We start from the raw sequence: 27,178 nt of genomic DNA, 5'->3' as shown, positions 1-27,178 counted from the left end.
TGGCAAAATGCCAGTAGAGTTAAATACCAAAGAAAACAGCCACTGGAGCAATGAGCTGTAATCTTCCTTAATCTATAGTATCAGCTGTTGGCAGATACATACAGAGTGATAATAGGATGCAAAAAAATTTTAACAAAGCAATAGGGACTTGGAGACTGATCTGAAAATTTCTCTGTCACATTTATAAATCCACCAGTGGTACCATCACTACAGAGTATGATAAAACATATGTTTTCTCTACCAGCTTGCTGGCAGGTCTAATCTAAAGTGTCATCAGACTATGGGAATTGGCTACTGGAAATGGAACTCCTGTTCTGTTCTTCTCTGTTCCTTCTCAGAGATGAGAAGAGAAGCCCCACTGGGATCTGGCCATCTCACATGTTCCACAAACCTCCTTCAGACACGAGATCCTTCCAGCTGGAGCTTCTACTCCAAACATTTGTCTTGGAGGGATTTATTTGTTTATTTATTGTTAACAAGAAATTAAAGGAGAATGGGGGATGAACAATACATTTCCTGCATTTTGCAACAGCTGCTGCTTTAGCTAAAAGCAATGGTCTTAAACAATGCAGTGCAGGGGGGCTGGTCCACAGCCCCCTCTGGGTGTCCAGGCACAGCCCCAGCTCCCATGCCAGGCTGGTCACACAACAGACTTGCATTAGAAGGTTAAGATGTCAGTTTATCTCTTTTTCTCTTTTAGGACAGATTGCAATAAACATCTGCATTGATAAGGGTATTTTTAGGGATGGGAAGCAGTTTAATTCTAGTGGCAGAAGATTTGTGTTTTCTTTGTGTTTTCTAAACAGGAGGGCAGTTGAATTTTGGCATGTCCAAGAAGAATTGGGCTGGTGGAGCAGAAGCAGGGGGAACTGTCCAGACCCCAAGGTGCTCATCCCCCAGCCAGGAGTTTGGGTGGCTGCCCCTGAGTGAGAAGGAGCCACAGAGCTCCTCTGCTGGGACAGGACAGATGCAATCATGGCACTACCAGAATGTTTACAGTACCATCACTCCACTGTGTCCATGGCAAAATAAGGAGATATCCAGGCTTTTGCTGTCTGATGTGCCATCAGCTTGGCATGTAGCAGAGTGACCATGCCCTGGTCCATGGATGTCTTTGGAGACTTAACCAGAACTCTCAACATCTAGCAAGATTTAAATTTCTGTTGATATTTAAGTACAGGAGTGGCGTGACTGCAAGGAGCAATGGTCAATAACAAAGATATTTTAGACTTAGATTAGACATTCATTCTCAGTCTGAAGGATATGACCTTCCAAAAAAATGGTAGTTTGAAAAGCAGGATAATAAACACCTTCTTAGAGTTATGACCAGAAGGTTATTATTCCTGTGAAGGCCTCTGCAGGCTCCAGAAAGGTGAGCACGATCCTGCCACCAGTACATGGAGGCACTACAGCATCATCAGGGAGCTTCGTCAGGATGCTGCCATCTCTGATGATACAGAGCCTGGGGAGATGGATCATATTTTGGGTCATCTGGACTAACTCCATCAAAAGACAAAAGACCCTGCACATTGAGCTGGCAGTTACTCCTGTCCTTCCCATCATAAAGCTCTTTGAGAACAGTCTGTTCCTTAGGAAACCCAAATTCTGTGCCTAGCAAGGACTATCTGAGAGTATTTCCAGGGACACATGGTTTCAGTCAGCTAGAGGACAACTTTCTCGACATAAACATGTCCCAGTTTTCCTAGATACAATGTTGTGGCAACCTCTCTTCCTCATCTAGATCTTGCCTCAGGTTTCTGCACCCAAGGGACCTCCAGAACTAGCATCCTAAATCTAAAGACTGCAGGGCAAGCCTTGGTATCTCAATGAAAACTATTAATATAGGTATGGTACAGCTCCTGACTAGTGGAGATCTCACCTTACAGCCATGCATTTATTTGGTGTATTTATTTATGAAGAATGCATGGGGTACTCAAAGATTTGCTACATCTTTGATGTAAGCTTCAACAGATTTGTTTGGGCAAATATTAAAAGGAGAGGTAAAAGAGTTCAACCTCTGTATTTTTATTCTTTGCCTCTTGATTGACCTTAGGTTTAATCTTTTCAATATATGGTCTACTATTTTACTGAGCTTGTCTTTTAATGGGATTATTCAGAAATCAGCTATTAGATCTTGCAGTTTCTATGCCACCTTCGTTCCCCTGGCGATGCTCATGGGTAGAGAAGCCTTAACATTCACTTCAAAGTCAGCCCCCAAGACTTCATACAGGCCCAGTAAAACTAAAATTATCCATCCTTGATGCTATGAAGAGCTGCTCTCTGTAGCTCCTTTTTAGGGGACTGTAACACATAATCAGAGCTCTGCATTGAAATGGGCATATTACTAACTGGAAATAAGGATAAAATCTGCAACTGCTCCACATGAAACAATGCAGCTTGGGCTTTGCAGGCCTTAATTCTGCTGCAGAGTACACAGGGCAGCTTACTACATGGTTATCCACAAAAGCATTTGCTTTGGGCTGGAACAACCTGTAGTGCTGAGTGGCACAGCTCCCTCTGGGAGACATGGACCAGCTCCTCACTAACTGCAGCAGAGTAGGGCTCATCCTGGCCTGAGCTCAGCAGGGTTAATCTGGCTCAAAGCTAAAGCAGAAGCAACTCCTGACATCCCCTTCCTTGTGTTTTCCTCCCCGGTTAGTTGTGACTCCTGGTTCGCTGTCTGCAGACCTGGCCTTGAGGGGCAGCCAAGCTGCAGCACTTCGGCCATCAAGTGGGATAAAAAAAACAACCCAAAAGCAGATTTCATGCATCTCCTGTGTCATCTGTGTTGTGCAATCACAACTTTTTTTATAAACCAGACCCCAATATCAGAGTCAGAGCCCGTGACTCTGCAGGAGAAAAAAGCGTGGTCCCCAGCAGCTGGGATCAGGATGCGATGAGCCACCAAGGAAAGCTGGATGCATTTGTCAGCCTGACGACTTGCTGCTTCTTCAGCTCAGCATCTCCAGCGTTTTGGGAGGAGGATTTATTCCGCTGGCTGCTGCAGCCCTCTCGTGGCCACACAGCCGCGCTCCTGCTGCTGGGAAAGCACAAACCGAAATTCCGTGTGGGAGGAGAGCATCTTGTAAAAAGCACAACAAATAGTTATTAAATAGCATGTTCGCCGAAGAATAAATATATAAATAAATGGAACAGACACTTAGATGCTATTTATTCCAGGGGTACAAGCAGAGTCGTTGATAAATTACTTGCTTTAGAAGAATCAAAAGAAAAAATACAGATAAAGCACTAAGCAGCCGTGTTTTTAATGGGGTGTCCTATTTCATCTCTCCAGGCTGTCACTAAACAGTCTGCTTTGAAGTGCTCCTTTTCTTCTGAGCATTTGCACATTGATTTACAATGGTGTGGGTAAATATTGTGCTCGCAGATGGGTTTTGCTGAGAATCTGCTTATTGGAAATGTGTCTGCCTGGTCAGGAAACTCCAAGGAGGGATGAAAAACCTTTTGGGCTGGGGAAGATCTGGGGGAATTTGGACTGTGCTAAATTCCTGCAAAGATTAACAGACAGATTGTTCTTTGGAGCTTGAAAAGCAAGCCTGGTTTGGGGTACATTTTGTTTTTCCTTTCCAGATAGAAACCGGAGACATCACTATCGCTTGGGAATAAACCCCAGGACTCCATAGTGGAAGGAGAACATGAATGGGAGCAGCGCTGAGAGCCTGCCCAACAGCCCAGCTGTACACTCCCTGCCCAGTGCTGGGAGCCAGCACAAGCAAAGGAGATGCCTATAGAACAAACAACAGAATGGATCAAAGGGAAGAGCTTGTGCACAGGTATGGTGCACAGGTATTCCTCTGGAGGAGGTTGTCTAGTTTGGATCGATGTTTCTTGAAATAACAGCAACAGTACCTACAGACCAGGGTGCTGCAGTACTGCCAGAGAGATATTATTCTACTGTTTTCCCACTACTTTTCTCTTTTTTTCCCTTACAAGAGTTTCAGGAGAAATGGTGGCCCTTCAAAAAGATGTGATAAAAACCAAACCAAACCTAAAAAACATACCCCCCCAAAAAAACGAAGGACAGAATGGGGCTACAGTGACTCCATGGGCTCATTACCTTTTCAGACGGTGCGATGCTACTCCTGGCAGTAACTGTGTCTGGGCAGATGGCCAGTGAATGGGGGGTGGATAGGTTTAGCAGCACCAGCAGGGCTCTGGTTGACAATGACATCTAATGTTTTGCAAGCCAGTGTGCTGACCCATGTGTTCATGATGCTGGAACAAGCCATTTGATCCATACCAGACATCAAGGCGGCAGCGGTACCTGAGCCCCTTCAGGTGCACACAGGTGTGTGCTATCCAGCTTAAGCATGGAAAAATCAGTTCATGGAGATGGGCTCTGTGCCTGCAGGTATTTTCCATCTAAGCTGGTGTTTCCTGCCCTGAGACCTCTTTGCTGTGAGGCTGCTGTGGCTGCAGGCAGCTTTTCCCTGTGTGGTCAGTCCAAGGTCTGCACTGCTCTAAGGCACTAAATACAGAGCCAAACTTGGCAGGCATCCTGTGCAGCACCTCCCTTTGGAGCTGGCTGTCCTGGCAGCACCTCCTTCAGCCCCCCGAAGAGCTCAGGACCCTGTGGTAATAGTCTTATCTCACCTATATTAACATCTTAACCACATACACCATATTTGAGTACTGTAGCAATGACAGACAAGCTGCCTCCCAGGGCTGCAGCATAAGGACAAGCTGCAGCTCACTCACAGCTCTTCCACATCCCCAGGCTCATCTTTCTCACTTACAAGAAATCCTTAATGCTCCCATAAAATGGTATTTTGCATATTTTTTGTTTTTAACTAAATAACCTCTTTGCTCTTCATTTTCTGTAAGCTCATATGTGCAGAAAAAGATGTGACTTTTTTGGTTTAGGATTGCTTTTATTTTATATGGAGACAAACTGTAGTAAGAAAGTAACAAAATTAATATCTGCCTGAAAGAGCATGTGGCAAGGATCATCCTGGGATCCGAAATATTCTCCAAATAAAAAGGCTGATAAATTTTTAAGACATGTCCATGTTGCAAGATGCTGAGAGGCTTGGGGTAGTAAATACCTACATTGACAAAACCATGTGAAATACCCTAATGCAGAGCAACTTACAGCTCAGGTCTGGGTGCAAAGCAGCTGGGATATCTTGCTGGTTTTGTCCAGCACAAATGGAAGCATTGGGTCTGTACATGGCCAGCACAAGGGCTGTAGCCTCCTCCTGGCTGCAAAGCAGCCCCTGGTCATGCAGACCCGTCTTTAGGTGTGCAAACATGCTGGCTGCATAGAAAAGTGGAAGTCCCAGTGTTGAAAGCACAGACAGGATGTTTGCTGTTAAAAAACAAGTCCATGTAGGCTTTTAGTGAGATGGAGCTCTTTACTTTCTGGAAAATATTCTCCTAGGGATGGACTAAGTAGCCAGGGTGTAATCTTGGACCTGGTGACGTTACCAGGACAAGGAGCTTGTCCCAGCGTGGCGGGCAGCTCTGCTGACACTGGTTGGCAGTGGCAGGCTGCAGCTGAGCCCCACTTTCTTGCCTTCTTGCCTGCGAGTCACCTTCTTTCTATGCTACACTTTCCTGTGACTGCATCACCCCCATCCCCACCCCAGCGTGCCCTCTGCAGTCAGTCCGGCTTTAGGACTCCACCACGATCATGCTGAGGTTGTTGCTGAAGATGATCCTGCCGTCCTTGGTGCTGCTGCACTCGGGCTGGCACAGAGCCTCCCGCAGCCGCTGCCGCAGCGCCGGCGGCGCCGTGCCCAGGAAGTCTTTCGTCCCCGTCAGGAAATCCATCATGAGGCCGCCAACTGCGTCCCCCTCGACGAAGCACTCGGTGATATCCCATCCCGACGGGAACTCGTACACGCGGTATTCGACTCCGAGTCTCTTCAGGACATCCGTGATGCCGCTGGAGGTGATGTAGTGGCCGCTGTCGGTGGAAGGCAGGCAGTCCCTGTATTTCTTCCATAAGCTGGCCCACCCGCTGCTGTCTGCCAGGGCAGGAGGGGAGGTTACTTTTGCAAAGCCAAGGCAGTCAAACACCAGCTAATGCACCTGCGAAATGAGCTGGAAATGCTCCCCAGGCTGTGCCAGGACCAGGAGGAGTGCTTTCCCCTTACTTGAGTCTACTTATAAAAGTCTGTGCCTAAAGAGGGGTAGAACTCTCTTTTCCCTCCCTCCCTCCCTCCAAAACTCTGCTGTTTAAAGGAAACTCCTAGGTGATGGTCTCCAGCACTGGGATTGCCCAGAAGGAGGGATACATGCAGAAGTACCAACATGCTGACCCTGAACATCCACACTACCTGTTAGCTGTCTCTTGGCTAGAATAGTGCAGATGTTTTTATACATCAAACTTCGATTTTAAGTACACATCAAAGAATATATACCTGGAAAAATAGCCTCAAAGAGCAAGGGAAACAGCCTACAGGCAATGTGAGAGAGAGTTTTAATGGCAAACATGGGAAAGTATGCTTTGTCCACCCCACCATGAGCCCAGGATTTATGAATGACACAAGGGATAAAGCACTCTATTGTTTTTAATAAATGCCACCATGTTATAAGTGCCTCTTTTTCCTGTCCTACCATAAAGCCTGCAGCTCTTGGCGGCATCTGTTGTCCTGCTGGGGTCTGGACCACCACTGGGCAGAGATAAGAGCACCAAAACTGGGCCCACCCAGAGCTCTGGTTGTGTTTTGACAGTGCTGATTTCACCAGGAAGAAGGATTGACTCCCATTCATAAACAGCCACACTCCCGTCTACTAAATCTTCATAAGCAGGGAAGCAAGAACACAAAATCTGTGCCTTAGACATTGTGATCCAAGAGACTAAGCCCAAGATTGCATGCTCCATATGAAATCCAGCACTAGTTTTAGTTATCTAATACAGAATAAGTGTTACTGAAATCCCCAGGTAAACATTTGTGGCTCTCAAATTCAAAGTTCTTCAAAACTCCAGATATGAAGCAAAAAAAATAAAAGGTCCCACTTACCCGATAAAATTATGATCAGGAGTTTACCATGAAGGTCGAGGCAGCTGTGGAAAAACTTGATAGTATTGGGAATATCCTCCACACGGTACAGCATCTAGAAGAGACAGTTACACATAGCCATTATTCCTCCTCCACAGTGCAGTGACCCTCCAAAGCCTTAAACTCTTTCTATAGAGTTGTTTTCATTGTGTTCCAGTTGCTTCCCAACCTGTCCTGACTCAGCACACACATTTAGGGACACCTCACAGGACTGGGCATCGTCAGCTTTGGTGTTTGTGGAGCCCCTGCAGAAGTTATTGCTCACAGGAGAGCTATGCTAAGCCCTGATCATCCTAACTTCATGCATACATCAGAAACTAAGGGGGGAGTGAAAGTTAATACTCCTATGTCAAAGCAATGCCCATTACCTGGATCATATGGATGAAGTCAAATTTCTTATGCGTGCCTTTCTCTTTCACCTGCTGTTCGTACTCCGAGGAAGTGAGCTGGTGCCAAATAAAAGAGACATTCTGCAGGTCTGGAGCTTGATTCACCAACTCTGTTTTTAAAAGTAGAAAAAACCATGAATTTCATAAAACAGGAGATGGATGGTCCTCACTGTACCCCAGGCAGCAGGTACAGCCTTACCTTTGTAAGCTGCCACGTGCTGTGGGTTGGGCTCTACAATTTCGTTGTCAATAAGGACCCCTGGGTGCACAGCCTGCAGTATCCTGATCATTTTCAAATCCTGCTCACCTGTTCAATAAACAAAAATTCATTGCTTTAAGAAGGATGTAAATGTGATGAACGGGTGCCAGAGCATCTGCCACCACTACTGCCAGGAAATCCCCTGAGCAGGAGTGAGGCATATTTGACCTTGTGTCTTGCATGGTGGAATCTAACTGTGTGTATGTGCCCTGCAAAGTTAGCTATTGGTGCTCCTCTGTTGCAGTCTAAGCTCTGGAGAAGCAAGCAGCAGTCTGTCCTCCGGCGCTAGGAAATTTCCAGCTTTTTTTGACATCATGCAGGTCACTTTGCTTTTTTCCCAGAAATGCTGTGATCTACCAAGCCTATGAAGTCCACCTAGTTCACCTGGAACTATGTAAATACACAGCAGAGGTGGGCAGCGTGTCAGGACTTCAGCAAGAATCCTGTCTCTGGCTGATGGTGGGACTTAAAAATAGTCCTGCCTGTGCAAATGTCACACTGAGAGGTCTTGATATGAGATACTGCATCCTCCCTAGCCTTTCAGCTGATGTATCAGCCATGAGAAAAGTCGTCATCTTTGGCAGGTGTTGCAATAAATAGAATTCAAGGAGGAAAATACTACCCATGCCAGCACTACAGAAGCATCCAGGGCAGGAGGAGTCCTTTGAAATTGGAGAAAAAATACCCAAGGCCCCTGAGGAATGAAGTGACAGCAGTGCAGGGTTGGCACGAGGGAAGAGGCTGCGGCTGCATCAGCTGAAGGCAGGTGCACAGACCAACATTGTTGTCAGGAAGGAAGATCCCCATAGCAAGCAGCTGAATCATTTTAGAAAGTCCTAAATTTCAGTTTTTAAGTGCCTGGGGTGGGGAGCATCAGCCCTTAGAGGTGCTGCTGTGGGCTCCCTGCAAGCTCAGAGCAGATGGGAGGCAAAGCATCGCTGCCCCATGCCCTAGAGCCACTGATAGTGGCAAATGAGTATACCAACAGCAAGTGGATATCTTAAAAGCTGCTTGGGTTTGGTTTTTTTCACTCCATCTCTGCAAAATTCCTTAATCCAGTCTTTTTGCAAGAGCAGGTAATAACATCCTCAACCAGGCTGTCTGCAGAAAAGAAGCAGTAAAATACGATGCTCCAGAGCAGGGATTTCTCTGCTCCAGCTTGCCCTGCCAGCAACAACCCTTCAGCACTGACCACAGCAAGGCTGGGACAAGAATGAAACCCCTCTGGCAACCAGCGGCCCATGCTGCTGGAACTGGTCATGGGAAAACACAGGGTGAGTGAGAAAATGTGATCTGGATTGGCACACAGGCTTTTAGGATGTAGAGTTGGTCACTAATCCCCATTAATATTTTCATCAACTAAACTAATTCTGGGGGCTCTGTGAAACCCGAGTCAATGCCTGGAAAGGTCAGGGATCAGACATAACCTTTTGCTCAGTGCCATCCCAGCTCACTCCCTGCCCAGCCACAGACATTCAGCTCATGCAGCTGTGGGCAAGCTGAGGGGGTGTGGGTCTGTACCACTGTCTTGTCATCTGTGAGGGGCAGTCAGCCAGGAAACAGCTGAAATTTTAGAGATTTTATTTTGCCATTAAAACCTCTTCTGAAAAGGACATAAGGAAAATTAAGGATGGTGCTAAAACTTCATTTTCCCCTTGTGTTTTCTTGGAGTCAGGATTTCTGTTTTATATTACTTAATGAAAATAGAATGTAATTGAGAACTGAATTATTTCTTCCTGCTTGCTTTCTCATATGCTCCAACATATTCCCAGTTGACGAAAACAATCCAATGCTAATTTTCACTTACTCAGGAAAACAAGGGGAAAAAAAGTGAGAAAAATACTTTCATTTGAAAGTATTAGCACTTAAAATTCAGCTGAAAATACTTTTCAAAGCAAAAGTAAACTCTGACAAATCTAACTGTCATTTCTTTTCTCTACTTTTTATTTTATCCCAGTTTCCCTAGGAGCAAAGTTAGCTGTTTCACCACTTTTTTGATTTTGGTTTTTTTTAAACACAAATACATTTAGAATTTTAGCTTTAAAGCTGTTTTTCCAAAGGATGGGTTTCTCTCTGGGGAAAAATATCATTTGCAGTTAAACTCTACTTTTCACTGGATAAAAACACAGCAGTAACAAAGAAACATGTCTTGAAAAAGCTGATGCAACCCCATGCTAATGATTGTGGCCAGCTGGTTTTGCAGTACTGGGAGCAGGCCATTGCCCAGCCTTGGCCTCCGGGATCCCTAAAAGCAGAGCAAAAAGAGAGATCCCTTCAGGTGTGTTGGTCTAAGGCAGGACTTTGTGTGGAAAGAACCTCTCTGATGTCTCTCTGTCAAGGTTTGAAGATGCTCTTATACCTGATCAGAAACAGGAGACTTTGCTTTGAGGCATATAAAATCAGGTGAGAGTCTTCAAGAGGCAGAAACTAAGCTAAAATCCCACACATCTCACTGCTCAGAAAGATTCGAGCAGCAGCATTTCAGAAGGGAAGTGGGGAAGGAAGGGAGGGAGGGAGCCTTGTTCTCATCCCAGCTCCACTCTTCCTTCTGCCCTTCTCTGTTTCAGTGAGAAGCACTGTCATTAATGCTGAGTAATTATCCTCATTGCCCAAAATTTCAGAATAACCTTCTGCTACCCACAGGGACCCCCATTCCCCAGCATCAGCAGTGCTGCCACACTCCTTACCTGTGCCACTTCCAACTCCCAGAACATTTATAGTCGATTTTCCATGGCCAAGACTGAAAGGATAAGTATGTGTTACTCAACCACACTATGTCACATGACTTTTTGTTTTCATTCTTGTTGCTTGGATGACACATTGACCCAGAAATTTTCATGTTATGCATAAAAATTGGGATAGAAATTGGAGCATCCCTCTTGAGCCCAGCTATAACCAGTATGGTGGGAGCCAGCCCAGTATTCACAAGCTCATATTTCAAAGTGCAGTAGGTACCAGGGTCTAGTGTTTCTCCCCCTTTACCAGAGAGTTTCCTTCAGGCTGTGGCTGGCACTGTGCAAAAAATCCTTGGGGATCTCCAGGGCAAAGGGCTCCCTTTGGGAGCAGCAGGGCTGCGCCTGGCTGGGGTGGGCACTGCTGAGAATGCAGGGACAAGGTGAGCTGGGGAGTACCTCTGCACCCTCAGGAGAAAATATTGGATATAAATGCCCAGAGAAAGCAAAACCATCAGGCTATCCAGGTGATTGGAAATAACAGAATCACAGAATGTGCCGAGTTGGAAGGGACCCACCAATCATCTCTTATCAACATTAATCTTGGTTAAAAATTGGGAGGAATCTTCAATAACTTTTATCTTAGAAAAATTACTTTTTAAAGGACTCCAGTTATGTGGTTCATAGCAGAGTATTTCATAACTGCTTGGCTCAAGGATGAGGGGCCAGTTCTGACTTACTTTATAGCTTTATTCTGCTCTTGGGCATAGACTGTGTTGGGGAATTGAGTTTCCCATACACAGTCTCAGGAGACACCACAGCAAGGATTCCACAAGAGTGGAATGAGCAGCAAATCCTGAAGGGTGTGAGTAGCCAAGGAGCCTTAGACCTAATGAGGGTCAAGACCTTTGACAGACCCACAATCAGCATCATAGAAAGCCACAAGGTTTTGCATCATTTAAGTTCACGATAAAAATTTCCCAATACAGTCTTCGAATTATTATAATTTTATTTCTTATTTTTAATATATATCTGATCCAGAGAATAAAAAATTCCTGCCCAAACTTTTTTCTCAATGGAGAATACAGTTGCTGTAACATCCAAAAATTACCCAAACTTGAAAGGGCTTCTTATGGTTTGGATCTAGGCTGTTCTGAAATTATCTGCAGTTATCCAGTCTTAATATATTACATCAATACTTCACAAAACTGATTATCATTTGGTACTTAAGCAATGCAAATCGACTTAGGATAGAAATAAGGAAGTCTTAAGGGATTGAGAAAACCAAGAATTAGTCACTAGAAGAGAATTAGAAATGTGTTTCTGTTTAGATGGTGTGTGATGAAGTCCCAAAAGCAGGAAGAGACCGCATGAGAGCTTTCTTTTGAAAAAAGCAAACAACCAAAAAACCCCAAATTTAATCCTTGGAAAACCAGCTAATGAAAAGAGATGGACGTGAAAATGAGGTCTTGATTCTTTCCTTAACATAAGCTAAGAGGCAGCACAGTGTATTAATTGAAATAGCACATACTCTGGAGTCCTTTAGCAGAATATCCTGTAACTCACTATTAGAGGATTTAAAACTGAAAAGCATTAAAGTTCGTTCCTGCCCAAAAAATCCCTTAAATGTGTTTGCTGACCCTGGTATGCAGGTTGCCCTCCCAGGATAACAGATGGCTTTCCCAGCTTGGTGGAAACAATCCTTACCCAGCCATGATGTTGGGCAGTTGTTCCTTGTTGAACTCATCCATGCACTGGTGCTCTGTTGAATGATCCAAAAATGTCTTAAAGGCCTCCACATACTCCTCAGCTGTGAGGCTTCTCATGGAAGGGATCGTATACAGCTCTTGAGAAACAAATATGGATTGCATGTTAGTCGTTTCAAGGCAAGTGAAGGGTCAAAGCACTTACCTTATGGAAGAAACCCAACCCAACCCAACAGGAGAGAGAGATTTGGGAAGACGATGCAGAGGATGCACTTTCCAACCGGTTTGCACTCATGGTTTGAAAATTATTCTTGGATATCCTTTGACATCAGCATTTTTGTTAAGTGCCTCATCACTAGAGGTAAGCCCGAGGAAAATGTCTCCAAAATGCTTAGGCAGATATGAGGGGGGGGTTTTCTAGGAATGTGAAGGGAATTGCACAGCAGGTCCACACCTGGTGGGGGGCCCATCACTCGTGCCCATGCTGGGCAGTGTAACTGAGATGGGCAGCTACTGACACACTTCTTAGGAGAGGTGATGCAACACAAAAACTGCCACCTGCAGCTGAAGCAAAAATAGTCAACTCTGTGCACCTCATTTCTGACTCTCGCCAGCATGGGACTGACATGGGCTGCCAGGGGGGTGAATTCCCTGCTGGGAACTGCAGCTCATGGCCAGGAGTGCAACTGATATCAAAACTGTTCATCTGAATGGGCTCGTGTTCAAATGTGGTTGGCTGACAACAAGATTTCTCTCTCAGAGTCGAAACCAGGGATACTCCAGTGGTTGCAAGCAATTTTTGTAAAAACTCCCTTTCCTGCTGTCTCATCCTAATGACAGAACTGTTGCCAGGGCACAAGCTCTGGCCAACTGCTTGGGTGTGAGGACCTATAGCAGGACTAAGACTAGAGGTTCAGAGGAAGATACCCTGCAGATGGGTCCTGGCTCTGGGTCTGTAGTGCCAGCCTCCGTGTGCGAGATCAACATTGGAAAGGCATCATTCAGTGGGGAAAAATCAGCTTTTCCTCCTAGACAAAATGAGGATGAAGCGCAGCACACAGCAGAACATCATCGTCCTGATTTTTGCCTTTCAGGGAGCTGCTTTCTTATCATCTGCTTTTAGTTGCCACTGATAAGAAAACTGTATATCTCATCCGGGACTGTGCAATCTCAAATGACTCTGCTGTTTCCAAAACCACATGTCATTGACAGCTGTGTTTCTGGTCCAGAAAAATATCAACATCTACCCTCAACACTTCGAACTAAACCCTAACATAATCCTGAAATCACCTGAATTGCAGTTTGCCTTTCTGCTTCTTTCTTTTTTTTTTTTTTTTAAAACAATCTCTATCTCCGAAAGAATTAAAATATGTTTATAGTGATAGCAAGGTGAGTGGGCATTTTACTTTATTCTCCTTTTTTATTCTCCCAAATACCTGAATTATCGTGTGGAGTTGTCAGAATCTCTGCTTCAAAGTTCATGCTGGGGAAACTATTCCTGTAAGGAAAGTATAGCACTTCAGTTATTTGAAGAACCTGTATGTTTTTTTGAAGCTGCATTGAAAATGCAGAACAAAGGGAAGATGCTCCAGGACAGATTTTTTTTCTCCTGATAATCAATGATTTGTTCTTTTTTTACTAAAGGAAGTCAAAACTTCTTTGTTAGCTGATCATAGAGTCATGGAATCCTAGAATATTTTGGATGGAAAGGGACCTTACAGCTCAGCTTGTACCAACCCCCTGCCATGGGCAGGGACACCTTTCACTAGACCAGGTTGCTCCAAGCCCCATCCAACCTGGCCTTGGACACTTCCAGGGAGGGGGCATCCAGAACTGGCCACCTGCACCACTGTTTGTCTGTGTTGTGGAAGTTTTTGTACCCCAGCAAAATCATTAACCAGCCAATGCAGTTGAAGGCATTAGACTGATATTACACACCCTGCAAAAACTTGAATCATGGATGAAATAAAAGAAAGAGCAGTGAAATTAGGAGAAGGTTATAGTGAGCATCAGCATCCAAAGTGCTAAAATATCTCCTTGCCTGTTGTTTCAGGGACCCTTTTTGCTTTGCTTTTTTTGCCTTTTTTTTGGTTTGTTTGTTTTGTTTTGTTTTGTTTTTTTTACTTCAGATTTTCCTGGCTGCAAATATTACATCAGGTAACTTGCAGAAGATATTTGTTCGAAGGACAAAAGTCAAAGAGGGCATTTGGCCATAAATGTTTTCATTCAGTTACATGTTTTCACTCTTAGTTTTTGGGAGCTTTTTTTTTGTGAAGACCTCCAGCAATAGAGTCCCATCTTCTTTCCTTTTAAAACATGCCTCATCTATAAAACAGGGATGAGGTGCCACTGGAAAAAAGGAAGGGAGGAAATTAAACTGGAGCAAGGACCTTACTTCTGCAAGTAAAGTGTTGGGCTGATCTGTCTATGCAAAGGGAATAGTCATCTCCTGGGTAACCACATTTCAGCATCAAGATGCACAGCAAGACTTAAGGGTGATATTCCTGTATAACCTCTGTATAACCTAACACATCACTGCTCCCAAAACCTTGCTGTTAGAACATGCTTCATGAGAAGCAGTCTGAGATAGCAGACAGCAACCCACAACTCTCCTCTGCCATGGAAAAAAATTCCATGTGAAGAAGAAACAAGGTAGGAGGTGGAAAAGTAAAGAAGGGAGTCTTGTGGTGGGGCTTTGAGGTGCAAACATGTAAAAATTTGCTGGCAGGTAGCAAAGAAGTGGCCACAGGTGCAAATAGCACACTGCTTTGGTCAATGAAGGCAAGGAAGGACTGAGATGTCCCAGAAGTCTTGGAGATGCTGGGGCACTGCCAGAGTCCTGCAAGAGCAGTTGATTTCATCTGAGTTCAGTACCAAAGCCATGTAATTGTCTCCTGTGAGAAACTTCAAAGGTCTCGGTTTCACCACCCTGACCTCACCTCTCCTCAGGAAAGGCCTTATGGAAGTTGAACAGGAACAAGCCTGAACTCAGCCCACCTCCATAAGCTCCAGCTTGGCTGCAGGCCAGTCCCTCCAATTTCCACTCTACCCTCTTCCATCTCTGCCTGCCCATACAGAGGACTGTTTTGTCCCCTCAGCTGACTCGACCCAGCAAGATGGTTTTCAGAACAAATGTCCCACTAAAATGCTGAGGGATAGCATGGCTTCCCCTGTTCCCCTGGCTTCCCTAGAGGAACAGCTCTGGGCATGAGCTCCATTTCTGACCGGTCAAATGTTTCCAGCCGTGCCAGGAGACCTGCCAGGTGACCTGGGCAGAGTGCAGCACAGGAATTCACCAGGACGGATGACACCAAGATAACTCTTCCACTGACACTTTTGCCATTTCTCCCCAGGCAGGGGTTAGATTCTAAGATTGATTAAAGCTTGTTGGTGGCAAGGTAAAATGGGAACAAATAGATTTCCTCTAAAATCTGGCTTAAAATCTAGATCTTAAAATTTGAATACAACATTTTGGGCTGGTGCTGCCCACCCCAAGGCCCCAAGGCCCACAGCAGGACGGAGCTGGTGACTGCCAGGGAGTGGGATGCTCACAGGCTGCTGGTCCTGTCACAGGTCCCAGCTAAGATGGAGCTTGTATTAGCAAGGTTAAACCTCTTCCCTCCACGAACCAAGCAGGATGTACTATGGACTGCAGGTGCAGGGCACAGAAGGAATTCACAGTGTTGCTTTAAATGATGCAGCCCCTTTAAGTTAAGGAAGTTTTTTCTAGGAACACAAATTGCAAGAATATTTTCATAACTCATATACATTTAATTATACCTAAACTTAGGCTGTGGAGGGGCTAAAAGTCTCCCTTAGCCCCTTTCCCTCCCAGGACATGGGCACATCCTCTGCCACTCCCACCTTACACACACCCATCTGTGACACACAAACAGCTGCATGTTGGGGAAACACTATCCCGCTCCCTGCCAAAACCCACTTACCTCTTCGCCTCCGGGGCCGCGTCCATTGTCGGGGTGGATGCTGTCCAGGGACACAGGAGTTGGACTTTGATGATCCTCGTGGGTCCCCTTCAGCTCAGAATGCTCTGTGCTTCTGTGGCACAGCAGCTGGGCACGGGGCCGGGGGTCAGCCCCTAGGTCAGCATGTCCACCTGCCGCCCGCGCCGCGCAGGACGCTCAAACCCCGCGGCGCTGGGGGCGACCCGGGAGCGCGGCCGCGGCTCTGCCGGCACCTGTCGGGACAGGCAGCGTCACTGGGGCGAGGGGGGGAAACCCGAGCCCCGCAGGGAAGGAGCGGGGGGCCGGGGCGGGCAGCGAGCAGGGCCCGGCGTCCGCAGGGATGTCCTCATGGCGCGGGGGCTGCGCTGCGGTCAGGGGGAGAGAAACAAAAAAAGGGACACATTGAGACTTCCAAACCTTTAAAGCCTGAGTGGAAGTGGCTGAGGAGTGTCCGGACGGACGGGAGGCTATTTGCGTTCACTTTTTAATGTGCTGTGAAACCTTCCTCCGTGCTCACCGCCCTGGGCAGAAAGGGACTCTTTCCTGCATCCTTGCTGCGCTGCTGCCTGATAGATGGGGCATGCACTGAGAGATCCCTGCCTTCTCCAGGGACAAGAGTAGCTCTGATTGCCCAGAGACCTGAGCAAGTGATTTTTCCATCTCTGATTCAGGGGGAAACGGGGCATAATGGCAGCACCTCTTGCGAGCACTGCAGCCCCGCAGTAGGGCAGCCCGGCACATCCCCGGTCCTGCCCCACGAAGGGAATGGGGGTCGGCGGGCAGCCAGGACGGGGGGCAGCGAGCCCAGTCTGCTCCCTCTCTGCTTGCTAAACCGCAGGGATTAGAAGGCAAGAAAGCATTTTTTGGGACAACTGTCCAAGCCAGAGGTGGCTGGAGGTTCCCAGGAGAGGCTAACACAGCAGAAGGTGCAGTGGTCGCTGTTCCAAATACAGGAAATCCTAATTGTCACCTGCACCCTGCATCAGCTTTTCCCCTGCCCACATCCACAGGACTGATGCTCCTTTTGCCTAAAATCTAGTAACACAAATGTAAAAAAAGAAAGGATTTAATGACTTTCTATTTCCAAGTGAATTCTGCTTGTGCAAAGAGCAGCATTAGGACCCTCTTCACTCCCTTCCCCTGAGGGCAATGAGTAGAATGGATTTAGCAAATGACAGATAAAGCCTCATCCCTTGCTGAGCTACCCAAAACACTGCCTGCCCCACACAGATCCCTGAGACCAGGGACCTCAAGTGGAGAGGCTTCACCATCAAGTGACCTGCCTTGATTTAGACTAGATTTGGCTTCCAAATGGATTCAAGTTATCCGCTGCAAGGCAGGTCCACAGCAGCACATTAAGCCAGAAATGACTGCATTGCTACTGCTAACCAAAATATTCCAAATACTTATTGAAATATTTTGTATAGATGAGGAAAGACAAGAACCTCTTTGCTAGATCTAAAGCGCAGATTTGGCTCCATTTGACCACCTGAGCAGTGATTTTTACATCAGTCAATTCAATCCCTAAACATTCCTACCAGAGGTGCCAGCCCCTGACACCAACTGTGCACCAGTGGATGCACCTGGAATATCTCAGCTGCCTCATGACCCCCAGCCACCTCTTCCTTGTCCCAGCTAAGCTACCCCTCCATTCCCCCATGACAACGCCAGGGCTGGACACCCCGCAGGTCCCGGCAGGAAGCCATACCTCCCCAGAGCAACAGGAGCTGTTGAGAAATCTCCAGCATCCAGGAGTTGCGCAGCCCTTGGAAACCTCCTTGTACATCCAGGGGGTACTGATACCCCTCCGTGTCCCCTTGTGTCCCTCCCAGCTCCAGGATACCACGTAGGCGCATGCCACAACTGAGCCGGCATTAGCCTACAACAACAGCCTTTGTTCCCCAGCGCTGGAAACAACGGGACATTGTGGGCAGCTGCCCTGGCCGGCAGAAATTGGCAGCAGGGTGGCTTTGGAGGATGTACCCTCTGCAAGCCGTGTTTTCGGGTGTTCTGGCAAGCTCATGACTAAATCCGCTCTGAACTCAGTTTTCCGTGCAAATCGAAAAAGCTGGTGTTTGATCAGTGAGGTGATGGCTAAAGCTAGAGCTGGGCTGCAGGGAGAGAAAAACAAAGAAACTGTGTTTATCCCCACACACTGCGGCTGCAGAGGTCAGTTTTGGGCTGATCCAGCAGAAATAGGTCATTCACTTTCCCCAGGGCAAGCAATGCCTGAGGCTGGTATTACCCACGGCCCCGAGCTCCCTCGGTGTTCCATCTCCATCATCCCATCACGACAAGCTTGGAACCTGTGTCTCCAGGCAGAAAAGCCTGGATATTCAGAAATCAAATTTCAATGACTTTATCTTCTAAATAGTGATCAGCTTTTAGGCTGATGAATGTCAGGAAGGTCCTTGGCATTTTTACAGAATGTCCATGGAAACGAGGTTGGAACTAGATGGTCTTTAAGGTCCCTTCCATCCCAAACCATTCTGTAACTCTATGATTAGTAGTTTATTTTTTGAGACCCTTTCAGCTCCACCTAGGGCAACTGATTAAGGCTCACGTTATTTTTTTGTGTAACTGATTTTCTTGTGAGAGGTCTTCTCTTCTGCAGCAGTTTTCCCTTTTTCAATGAAAGTGTTTTCATCACTACATATTTTCAGTTTTTCTAGATGTATCTCCCAAGATACATCCAGCAGTTTCTGTACTCTCCAAAGTGAAATATTTGGTGCAAACATGTTATTCTGCACCAAGCAAGTTCCAGTAAATAGAACGATAACCAGCAATTTTGTAGCACTCATTTTCCTATAGTTAAAGAAAAGATTTCTCATTAAAGGAGAAGACTTTTTTGCTTTAATCCTATTAAATATTTAACATCTGGGAAGCAGTAGGTCTTGGAGTTTGAGCAACAATATTTGTTTTTTATATAAGTGTACAGGATATTTTCCTATAGGAAAAAGAATATGATTTCTTATGAATACTGAAAAAAACAACATCACAGAAACAGAACCCATCCCTCTGTGGGAGTAAGAGCTGCTGGGCTCCAGCCATGTTTGTATTCAACCTCCCAGAGAACCCAAAGTATCTAGGTCTGAACATCAATTATTTTTTTTTTAACACAACCCTTCTTGCCTTTTCATTAAAGCCTGGGTGCTGGTTCAGTTCTTCCAGACCTTTTAAAACAACCCTTCTCAAACCATTTGACTAGAGGTCATAACTCATGTAGTTGTAATTACAGAGCCAAGGAGAGGGCAAAGGGAGAGTCTGATGTGGCTGCCTGCAGAAAAGGCTCTTTTATTCAAGGTGAAGACCAACTTTGCTCTACAGACTATACAGTATTAAAAAAAAAAAATGTCTCTGAGAGCAAAGGCAGGTATGGTAAAATGTGCCTTTTACCCCTCAAGAGCTCACACGATTTCAGCCAGGAAAACACACTCAGAATTCAAATTTCCCTGTAGCTGCCAATAGCATGTGCTGGAAGTGCAGCCTCAGCAGGATTAAACACTTCCAACAGGTACAGTGCTCCAAAACAGGGGTATCTGCAAACCCTGCTGTACCAAAATATAAGAAATTGCCAGCGAAAGATTTTGTCCCTGACTCAAAGTCAGCAGTGCAAGTAGTAAGGTCTGGAGACTGGTCCTTGAGAAGTTTTTCTGGTTCAAGAGGATGGACTAAGGGGAACAGGTTGTGGGTTTTTTTTGTAAGAAGGCTGTGAAAAAGGACCCTCGCAAGGCTGGGATGGCTGAGCAGGTATCTGCAGGGAGCTCAGTGCCACAGGAGGTTGGTTTTATGTTAAGGTTTCTGAGCAGTGCTGGTGTGCTAATTTGTTGCTCCTGTGCTTTGGTAGGGTTCACCCACCAGCCTATAACTAGAAGCAATAAATCTGCAGGTGCAGGAGTTACAGCTGGGCAGTTTGGAGTAATCCCAGCATGTCACAAAGTGATGTAAACTGCTGCAGACCCGGGGACCCACCAGTGCTCTGCTCCCCTATGGGCCATAAAGAAGTCAGAGAGCAGGCAACACAAAAGAAGCACTGAATTATTGTGACTGATTACATTTCAGTTACACCTGAAATGAAAGATCAGAATTTAAATTCTTTTTACTTACCTCCTCTTGAAGAAAGGCTGGGCCCAGCCATCACGGCAGAAGTGACACCACACCACCTCCAAAGGGAAGGGGCCTGAACACTTGGAGCAGCCAAAGTACCCCAGGAGAAGCCACCCTGCCAGGCAAAAGTCTGTTACAAAACTGGAATTTTTCCTGGAAAGTAAAGAAGATGATGAGTCACCTTTTCTCTGTGTAAGCATAGAGAGTAAGAGGTAGGAGAGTGGGTGTGAATCCAATGGGAGATGCTCACCTTTCACAGAAGTTTTGGCCGCTCTTCTGTGATTCTGGTCTCTCCCAATCTTAAAAAGAGTATGCTTAACTAAACTAGCACTTCTTTGTAAGTTGGGTTAAAGTTTCCTTTCTGCCATCTCTCAAACCTGAGGAATATTTATAAAAATAGATCAAACCAAGCAGCTTTGGCTAATCAAGTTCAGCAACATGCATGTCTATCATTCAGCAGATTGAGGTGACAGAGGAGAGCATGTCAAAACGAAGGGACTACAGATTTATTTTACCAAAAGCCACTAGATGGGGATGTGAGGACGTTTTTCTGATCTCTGTTACACACGGATCCCGTTATGCTGAGTTCGAGCTGGCCTTTCCCGCTCACATGGGCTGCCGTTGTCTTTGCTTTTTGTTTTTAGGAGCTGACAGAGGTCATTTGGAAATTTATCACTCCCTGAGTTCTCATCCTATAAGGAATCAGGCCTCAGGCAGCTGATACAGTGTGATTATTTCTTGACGAATATTATTTTCTGCACCAAGATTGAGCAGAGGGAAGAGTGGAGGATTTGGCTTTCAGTTTGTGGATTAGTCTTCTTTTATAGGCTGTGGAAAGGAAAAGCACTTTATATTGAACACAGTGTGGGGAAAAAGTGTATTCAGCAAGCTGGTAATCTCTGAAAATGTCCATACTTTGGAATGGTTACTGTGGAAAAAAGCCAGGAGATTTCCTCAGGCTCAATAGTCAAACCTCTGGGTATTTTTTTTTTTTTTTTTTTTTTTAGTTTCTCCTCCTTTGAAAGCCCTAGTTCTCCTATGAATAAGAGAGATAAAGTCAGGAAAATTGGTTTGGCGGAGGTGTAGGCAGGATCAGCCCTGCTCTCCAGGGCAGAAGCACTCCACAGATGTATACCATGAGCACATATAGGCTGCAGGAGTTCGTGCAATGCATAAGCAATGCTGTGGGAGTAGGGAATGAGGAGGGCTCCAGTTATACAGTAAATGTCAGCTCTGACCTCCAGTAACCTTGGGCTTCTGCAGTGACCATCCACTCTTACTATTTTACCTTAACTGTCAGGATATTTGGTGCTTATACTAATTCCCTGCTCCTGCAGTCAGGTGAATGTAAAAAAACCCCTCTTCTAGCAAACTTTTAACAGTAAAATTCCAGATTCAGAGGCATGTTAAGGCACCCAAAATGCACTCCAGGGTTCAAAACACAGAAGATGCTTTGAAAGAAATACAGAAATTATTAATTTTAAGGCAATTTAATGAAACTTTCAGTGGTTGGCAAGGGAGAGAGAGTGGGTGTCAGGGTGTCTTGGTGAGTCTGAGAAAAAAAAAACTCTGGTAAATACCCTAAAAGAAAACTAAGTTTTTATCATAATATTAAATTCAGAAGACTGGGACAACCATTCAAATATTTAAATGACTAAATATCTTTCCTACTCCATATACTTGAAACATGGAGCTAATGCTGCCAGTTCATGGCAATCCATGTTTTAAGGGTTGGGAGGGCAGAGGCAGTGGGGACTGTTTGGTGGGTTCAATTGCATCTCCACTAATTGCTGAAAACTGATTGCTATATTTCATTAAACATAAACAGAAGTACAATTGCTTTTCCTGAGTGAGAGGGTAGAGGGGTTGAAGGAGCACTGGGATGGCAGCAGTGGCTTTGTCCCTGCACACTCTCACTGTTGGACACCACAGGCACCAGCCTGGAGCCCATCAGGTGCACACCTTCCCCACCAGAGTGTTCCCAGCAGCTCAGCAGGTACTGCAGAATCCATCTATTTTTCTTCTGTGTTTTTTTCCTCACTGCTTAGTAGTTTCCTCATGGTGACAACAAAATGTCTGTTTTCCAGGAAACCATTTGAGCTTTATGGATTAGCCATGGTAGGCACTTGCAGACCTCCGTAAAGCACGTTGACACACTCTCTGGTGTATTACTAACTCGACTGAAAAATTGATCAAAACTGATAGAGTTACAGGGCCTGCATCCCTTTACAATCTGCTGTTGTGCCACTCGGCTCCTACAGAGCCAGCAAAGCCAAACCCTGGGAAAACCTTTGCCTGGAAAATATACCTTTGTCCTGCCCTTGGCTTTGCACCATGGCAAGAACCACACACCTGAAGCTGATGAAGTGCAGGATGTGCCCACCCCCAGTTGCTGCTGGTTCTGCTGGGGCCAAGCTCCCCCTGGCATTGCAGGTATCCCCAAAATGCAGCAGGAAGTGCCTGCAGGGCCCTGTCCCGCCACGGGACACTGACAACATCTGCACTGTGCTCAAGGCTGGCATGTTCTTGCCCCAGTGTGGGCATGGCCTCAGGTGCCTCCTGCATGCCCTGTCCTATCTGCTCCAGCAGCAGCTCTTAGGAGAGACTGCTTAAACTACAGGAATATTTAGCAAACTCAGTAAACGTGGGCATAGGTCTGCTGTAGAAGATGGCATGCCATGCAGCAGAGGAGCTGCTGATCTCTTCTGCAGGACCTCAGCAAAGTCTTTTCTTTTTCCTCCTGGCCTCCCAACAGCTCTTGTTTTTGCTCTCTGAGAATATCAGTCCCGTGGAGCAAAGTCTGTGCCTTATTTCATCCCAGCATCTCCTAGTCTTTGGGAAGGTAGCCAGCTGTTGGGTGTGTAGTCTCTCCTCAAGCATCCTCTAGTGTCCCAGTCCTACAGAAACACCTCCTCCTTTTGTTTGCTATTTACAGTTTGACTTTTGCTGGAATCCCAAATGAACACGGAATAGCAAAGCTGATACCTGATTCAAAGAGCTTCCAAATGAGGGGTCAGGTGGGATACAAAGGATATTAAGATAATAAACAAGGGATCAGAAGTGGATGAGATATCAGAGGAGATAAGGCACTTGCTTCCAGTTCTAAACATGCAACCAGAGCCGAAATGCTCTTCCCTGCAAGTTACATGTTCCCCACTCTCAGATGAGATAACAATGCTGTGCTCACTGTCAAATTCAGTTCGATGGAGCTGATCAATAAACACTCACAGATGAATGCCATGACATGAGACGCAGGGGAAGGAGCTCTTTTGTCACACATTGCCAAGGGGAAAAAGACAGTGAGGGAGATGCTCAGCTTTTCAGCTCTTTGGAGCCACAGGATCATTTAATCATCTAGATTGACAAAGACCTCTAAGATCATCGAGCCCAACCATTAACCCAGCACTGCCAAGCCCACCACTAAACCATGTCCCCAAGTGCAACATCTACATGTCTTTTAAATGCCTCCAGGGATGGTGACTTACAGCCTCCAGCAGCTTTATTTAAATACAGATTTTAAATTATGTCAAAATACCATAGTACGGTTTTATTAGACAAACAAAAATGTACAGTAATGACTAGTTTCATCATCGTGAGCAAAGAGGTAATTTCAAAATTGCCTATGTTCACATGGATAAATATACAAGATATTCAAGAAAAAAATGGGGTTCTCTTACTGCAAACATCAAGCACAGGCAACTTTCTATCACCTTGCAAAATGCTGGACATTGTCCAGTTTCAAGCTGTGCGCAATTGTAACATACCTCAGCGGTTTATTTATTTTTACCTGAATATTGATTTAAAAAAAAAAGATCTAGGAGCTGTTTGCACCCCTGTCATTCCCTGCAGCTATGACCAATTTCTGCTGGGCTCCTCCCCGAGTCCCTCACCCTGGCCAGATCCAGCTGGGGTGGATACTCTGGAACACAGCACAGATCAGAGCCAGCCCTGTGTCACCCTTGTGGGGTGACTGTGGCCAGTAGAGGGGTCCAGGACAGGCCCCAGCAGGCCCAGCTACCTGCACAGGTGAAAATGCACAGGATGAACTCTGGGCAACATTAAGGTATTTACTATCTTTTCAGACAAGGATGCTATTTAAGTCATCATTACAGCAACTGTAATTTTTATTACACATAAGTCCTTCATGGCCACCGAGCTGATGACAAGTCCTGATGGCCTCAGCTCCCTCCTCTGTCCTTGCTGTCTTATGTGGCCACAAAATCTCATTTCCTTTTCCCCCAGCGAGATTTTAACCACTTACCCCAGAAAGGGTCCAACTGCTGAGCTGGGAGGTGACCCACAGCACCAGGCAGGTGTGAAGAGTCATGAAGGACCAAACATCTCAGCAACATCAATGGATCAAGACCATAACTGCTTCAAAAATCCCAGGAAACAAAAGCAAATGAAGCACCCCTGGTGAAACCCAGACATCCCCGCTCTCTGAACCAAATTGTGCCCTGTGGCTTGTGCCATGGGGACCACCCCTGCACAGCCCCTGCCCGTGCTGCAGATCTCATGTTTGGCCCCAGGCAGTGGTCATCTCCTTTAAAGTGAATATCCCTGATCACTTGCACTCACTTATTCCCTAAGGAGTGTATCTTAAATATATCTATAACATTGCAGGGGCTCCTGGAGGTATCTCCAGCATCTTGATGCTCTTCCAAGAGCACTGGAGGGAAGCAGTTCAGTGGGCTCTAGCACATTCCATCTGCAAGATTTAGTGGAATTCTGAGCTGTTAGCAAACAACTCAGAGCTATGGTTTTCATCTCTTTTCCTTCCCCTCCTTACATGGTACATATGTGAGTGAGCTTTCCCAAAAGCAGTTAAGATGCTTTTGATCTCAATTACTAGTATCAACTACACTGAGAAAATTAGAATTCAAGATTTGTTACCAACACTTCAATTATTCAGTGTTATCAAGTTGTCACCAGGCCTTTAATTATTTTTCAGTTTACACCTAATTTCCCACACTGTGATTGCTTTAGCAATGCTAAGGTAGATCTGCAACTGTAATCGGAAATGTCCAAGTCCTTTATGATGCTGGGGACTGGAAATGACAACGTTAATAAAATTCACACATCTCCTGTGCCACAAGCCCTCATCAATATAGTGTTGATTTGCAGTTGACATGCTATTTAATTATGCTCTTTTGGTACCAATAAACACTTAATAATATATTCAAAGTGAGTAAACAGGATATAACACTGACTGTGATTCTGCATCTATTTAAAGATTGGGCACAAGATCATAAAATCTCACTGCCAAAACCTTTCAGTATTTGACTTTGCTTTTTGGACAACAGTGTGACATTGGGAACATCATTTCTGTATGGGGTATGTGCACCCAAACTATTGGTATGTACACCCAAGGCATTGGTTGTATTCTGGAGATGCTCAGAGGTTAATCAGCAGTGATTAACACCAATTATGCAGATAGTTATTGTCGTGTGCAGAGATCATTTGTTTTAACACACCAGGCAATTTTGACTCATCAAAACATTATGCAAAGAAGGAAACTGGTTAGAGTGATGGAGCTGGTGCAGAAACTCTAACAAACCTCTAACAGAGTCAGCAAAGAGGCAATTTGCCAAGTTTCTCGCCGAGTCCAGGGCAGGAAAACTGGGATTATTATACCTGCTGCAGATCCCTGTCTGGGGGAGGAGCTCTTCCCGTTGCTGTGCACTCAATAACCTGGATCTCAGAGGGAAGATACCGAACAGCTATTTTCTCCTCTTTTCCCCTAAGAGGCCATTAGCAGTCAGGGCACACTTTGATGTGCAGGTGATGCCTGAGGACACTCCAGGCAGCTCACCTCCGACCAATAGTCAGACTCCACTCAGTGCCCACCCCCAGCTGCCCTACACCCCAGCCAGGCCCAGGGCTCTGAGCTGAGGAGCTGATGCACAGGTCTGGGAGGACCACTGGCATCCTCAGGCTGTGCACACAGGTCCCACCACTGTTGTGCAAGTCAAACACTCTGGAGACAAGCTGCTTTGAGAGTTTCATGCTGCTCATGCTAATAAAAGGCTCATCTAGGGTGAAAAAAAAGGTCTTTCACAAGACCTGCCCAAACTGGCCTCTCCAGCTCTCCTGTAGCCCCTTTAAGCCCTAGAGAAGGCTCTAAGGCCTCACCAGAGCCTTCTCTTCTCCACGCTGAACAACCCTATCTTTCTCAACCTGTCTTCATCTCACTGATTTCTTTGCAACAGAAAAATGAGCAAAGCCTATCCACTGTTGTACACAATTCTGGTCCATAAACCTGATGAACAGAAAGATTAGGGGCTTGTGTCCAACTCTGCCCTGTTTTACACCTTTTTTGAGCATCCTGAAGCTAAAACACAGGGAGAAAAGACTTCAGCAAGTCAGCACCTCCAGGCTGGGATCTCCCAGTCACTACCATGATCTCCTCTTTCAGCTGGTGTATAGGTGTGTCTCAGGCTTACAGGTGCCTACCAGCTGTGTGCCAGCTGCTGCTCAAATACTATTTGGCGTGATTTGCCTTGTAACTATCTAATGACATTTCTTGCCCAGAAGCAGATGTAGGAAATCACCTTTCTAACCAGCACCTCCATTCCCAGCCTACAGCACCTTCTGCAAATAAACGTTACATATTTGAGATTTAAATTCATGTTAAATCCTTAGTGCTGGTCTTCCAGAGGTGGGGAAGCAAGGGTTTCAAACACAGCATCCAAGTGCTCAAGATCATTGCACATTTTTTGCTGTTTCTCTCTCTACTAATTGAGTTAATGCCACACACAGCTGGGAGTGCATTTGAATCCCCAAAAGCACCATGGCACTCTGAAGATGGGCTTTTTCACGTGCCAGTTTGACAGCTTGACTCACAACTGGCTCCTCCCCCAAAAAATACCTGTGCCACACAGATGTGGATGACTAGTGCCCGAACCAGAACTAACTTCTCAGAAAATTGTACTTACTGCAGGACAAATTGGGTCTGCTATGCCAGAAGCCAGAATAATTGCTCAGGGGAGCACAGGGCTTATCCAGCAGTTAATTCATTATTTGTACCTTCCCAGAGCCAGGATGGAAACAGCAGG

The 27,178-nt window shown here is 45.7% G+C and overlaps 1 protein-coding gene across 2 annotated transcripts; it reads right to left on the bottom strand.

Moving 5' to 3' along the window:
* Positions 1-3,154: 3,154 nt before the first annotated feature.
* Positions 3,155-17,825, bottom strand: LOC127481251 (carnosine N-methyltransferase 2). 2 transcript variants are annotated; one of them, XM_051810314.1, is made up of 9 exons: positions 17,725-17,825; positions 15,999-16,381; positions 13,491-13,552; positions 12,056-12,194; positions 10,364-10,416; positions 7,617-7,724; positions 7,397-7,527; positions 6,990-7,083; positions 3,155-5,990 (listed from the first exon to the last, which is right to left on the bottom strand). In XM_051810314.1, exons 2-9 carry the CDS (start codon positions 16,022-16,024, stop codon positions 5,635-5,637), a joined length of 969 nt encoding a protein of 322 aa, XP_051666274.1. In that variant the 5' UTR covers positions 16,025-16,381; positions 17,725-17,825; the 3' UTR covers positions 3,155-5,634. The 2 variants fall into 2 exon arrangements, with proteins under 2 accessions (XP_051666274.1, XP_051666275.1); XM_051810315.1 differs by lacking the exons at positions 13,491-13,552; positions 17,725-17,825 and having other exon boundaries at positions 15,999-16,259.
* Between the last annotated feature and the right edge of the window lie 9,353 nt (positions 17,826-27,178).

Source organism: Manacus candei, unplaced genomic scaffold (genome assembly GCF_025592945.1).
Source record: "Manacus candei isolate 608988 ecotype Guabito, Panama unplaced genomic scaffold, ASM2559294v1 h1tg000077l, whole genome shotgun sequence".
In the NCBI taxonomy this organism is placed as follows: domain Eukaryota; kingdom Metazoa; phylum Chordata; class Aves; order Passeriformes; family Pipridae; genus Manacus; species Manacus candei.
The sequence above is the reverse complement of the archived record's forward strand: the minus strand, read 5'-3'. Positions and strand labels throughout refer to the sequence as shown.

Excerpts from the sequence above, each read along its gene's own strand:
- LOC127481251 (XM_051810314.1), bottom strand. The coding sequence starts at position 16,024 with ATGGACGCGGCCCCGGAGGCGAAGAG. Across the intron at positions 12,195-13,490 it reads AACTCCACACGATAATTCAG|AGCTGTATACGATCCCTTCC; the intron begins GTATTTGGGAGA and ends TTGTTTCTCAAG. Across the intron at positions 10,417-12,055 it reads CTGCCCAACATCATGGCTGG|TCTTGGCCATGGAAAATCGA; the intron begins GTAAGGATTGTT and ends TTATCCTTTCAG.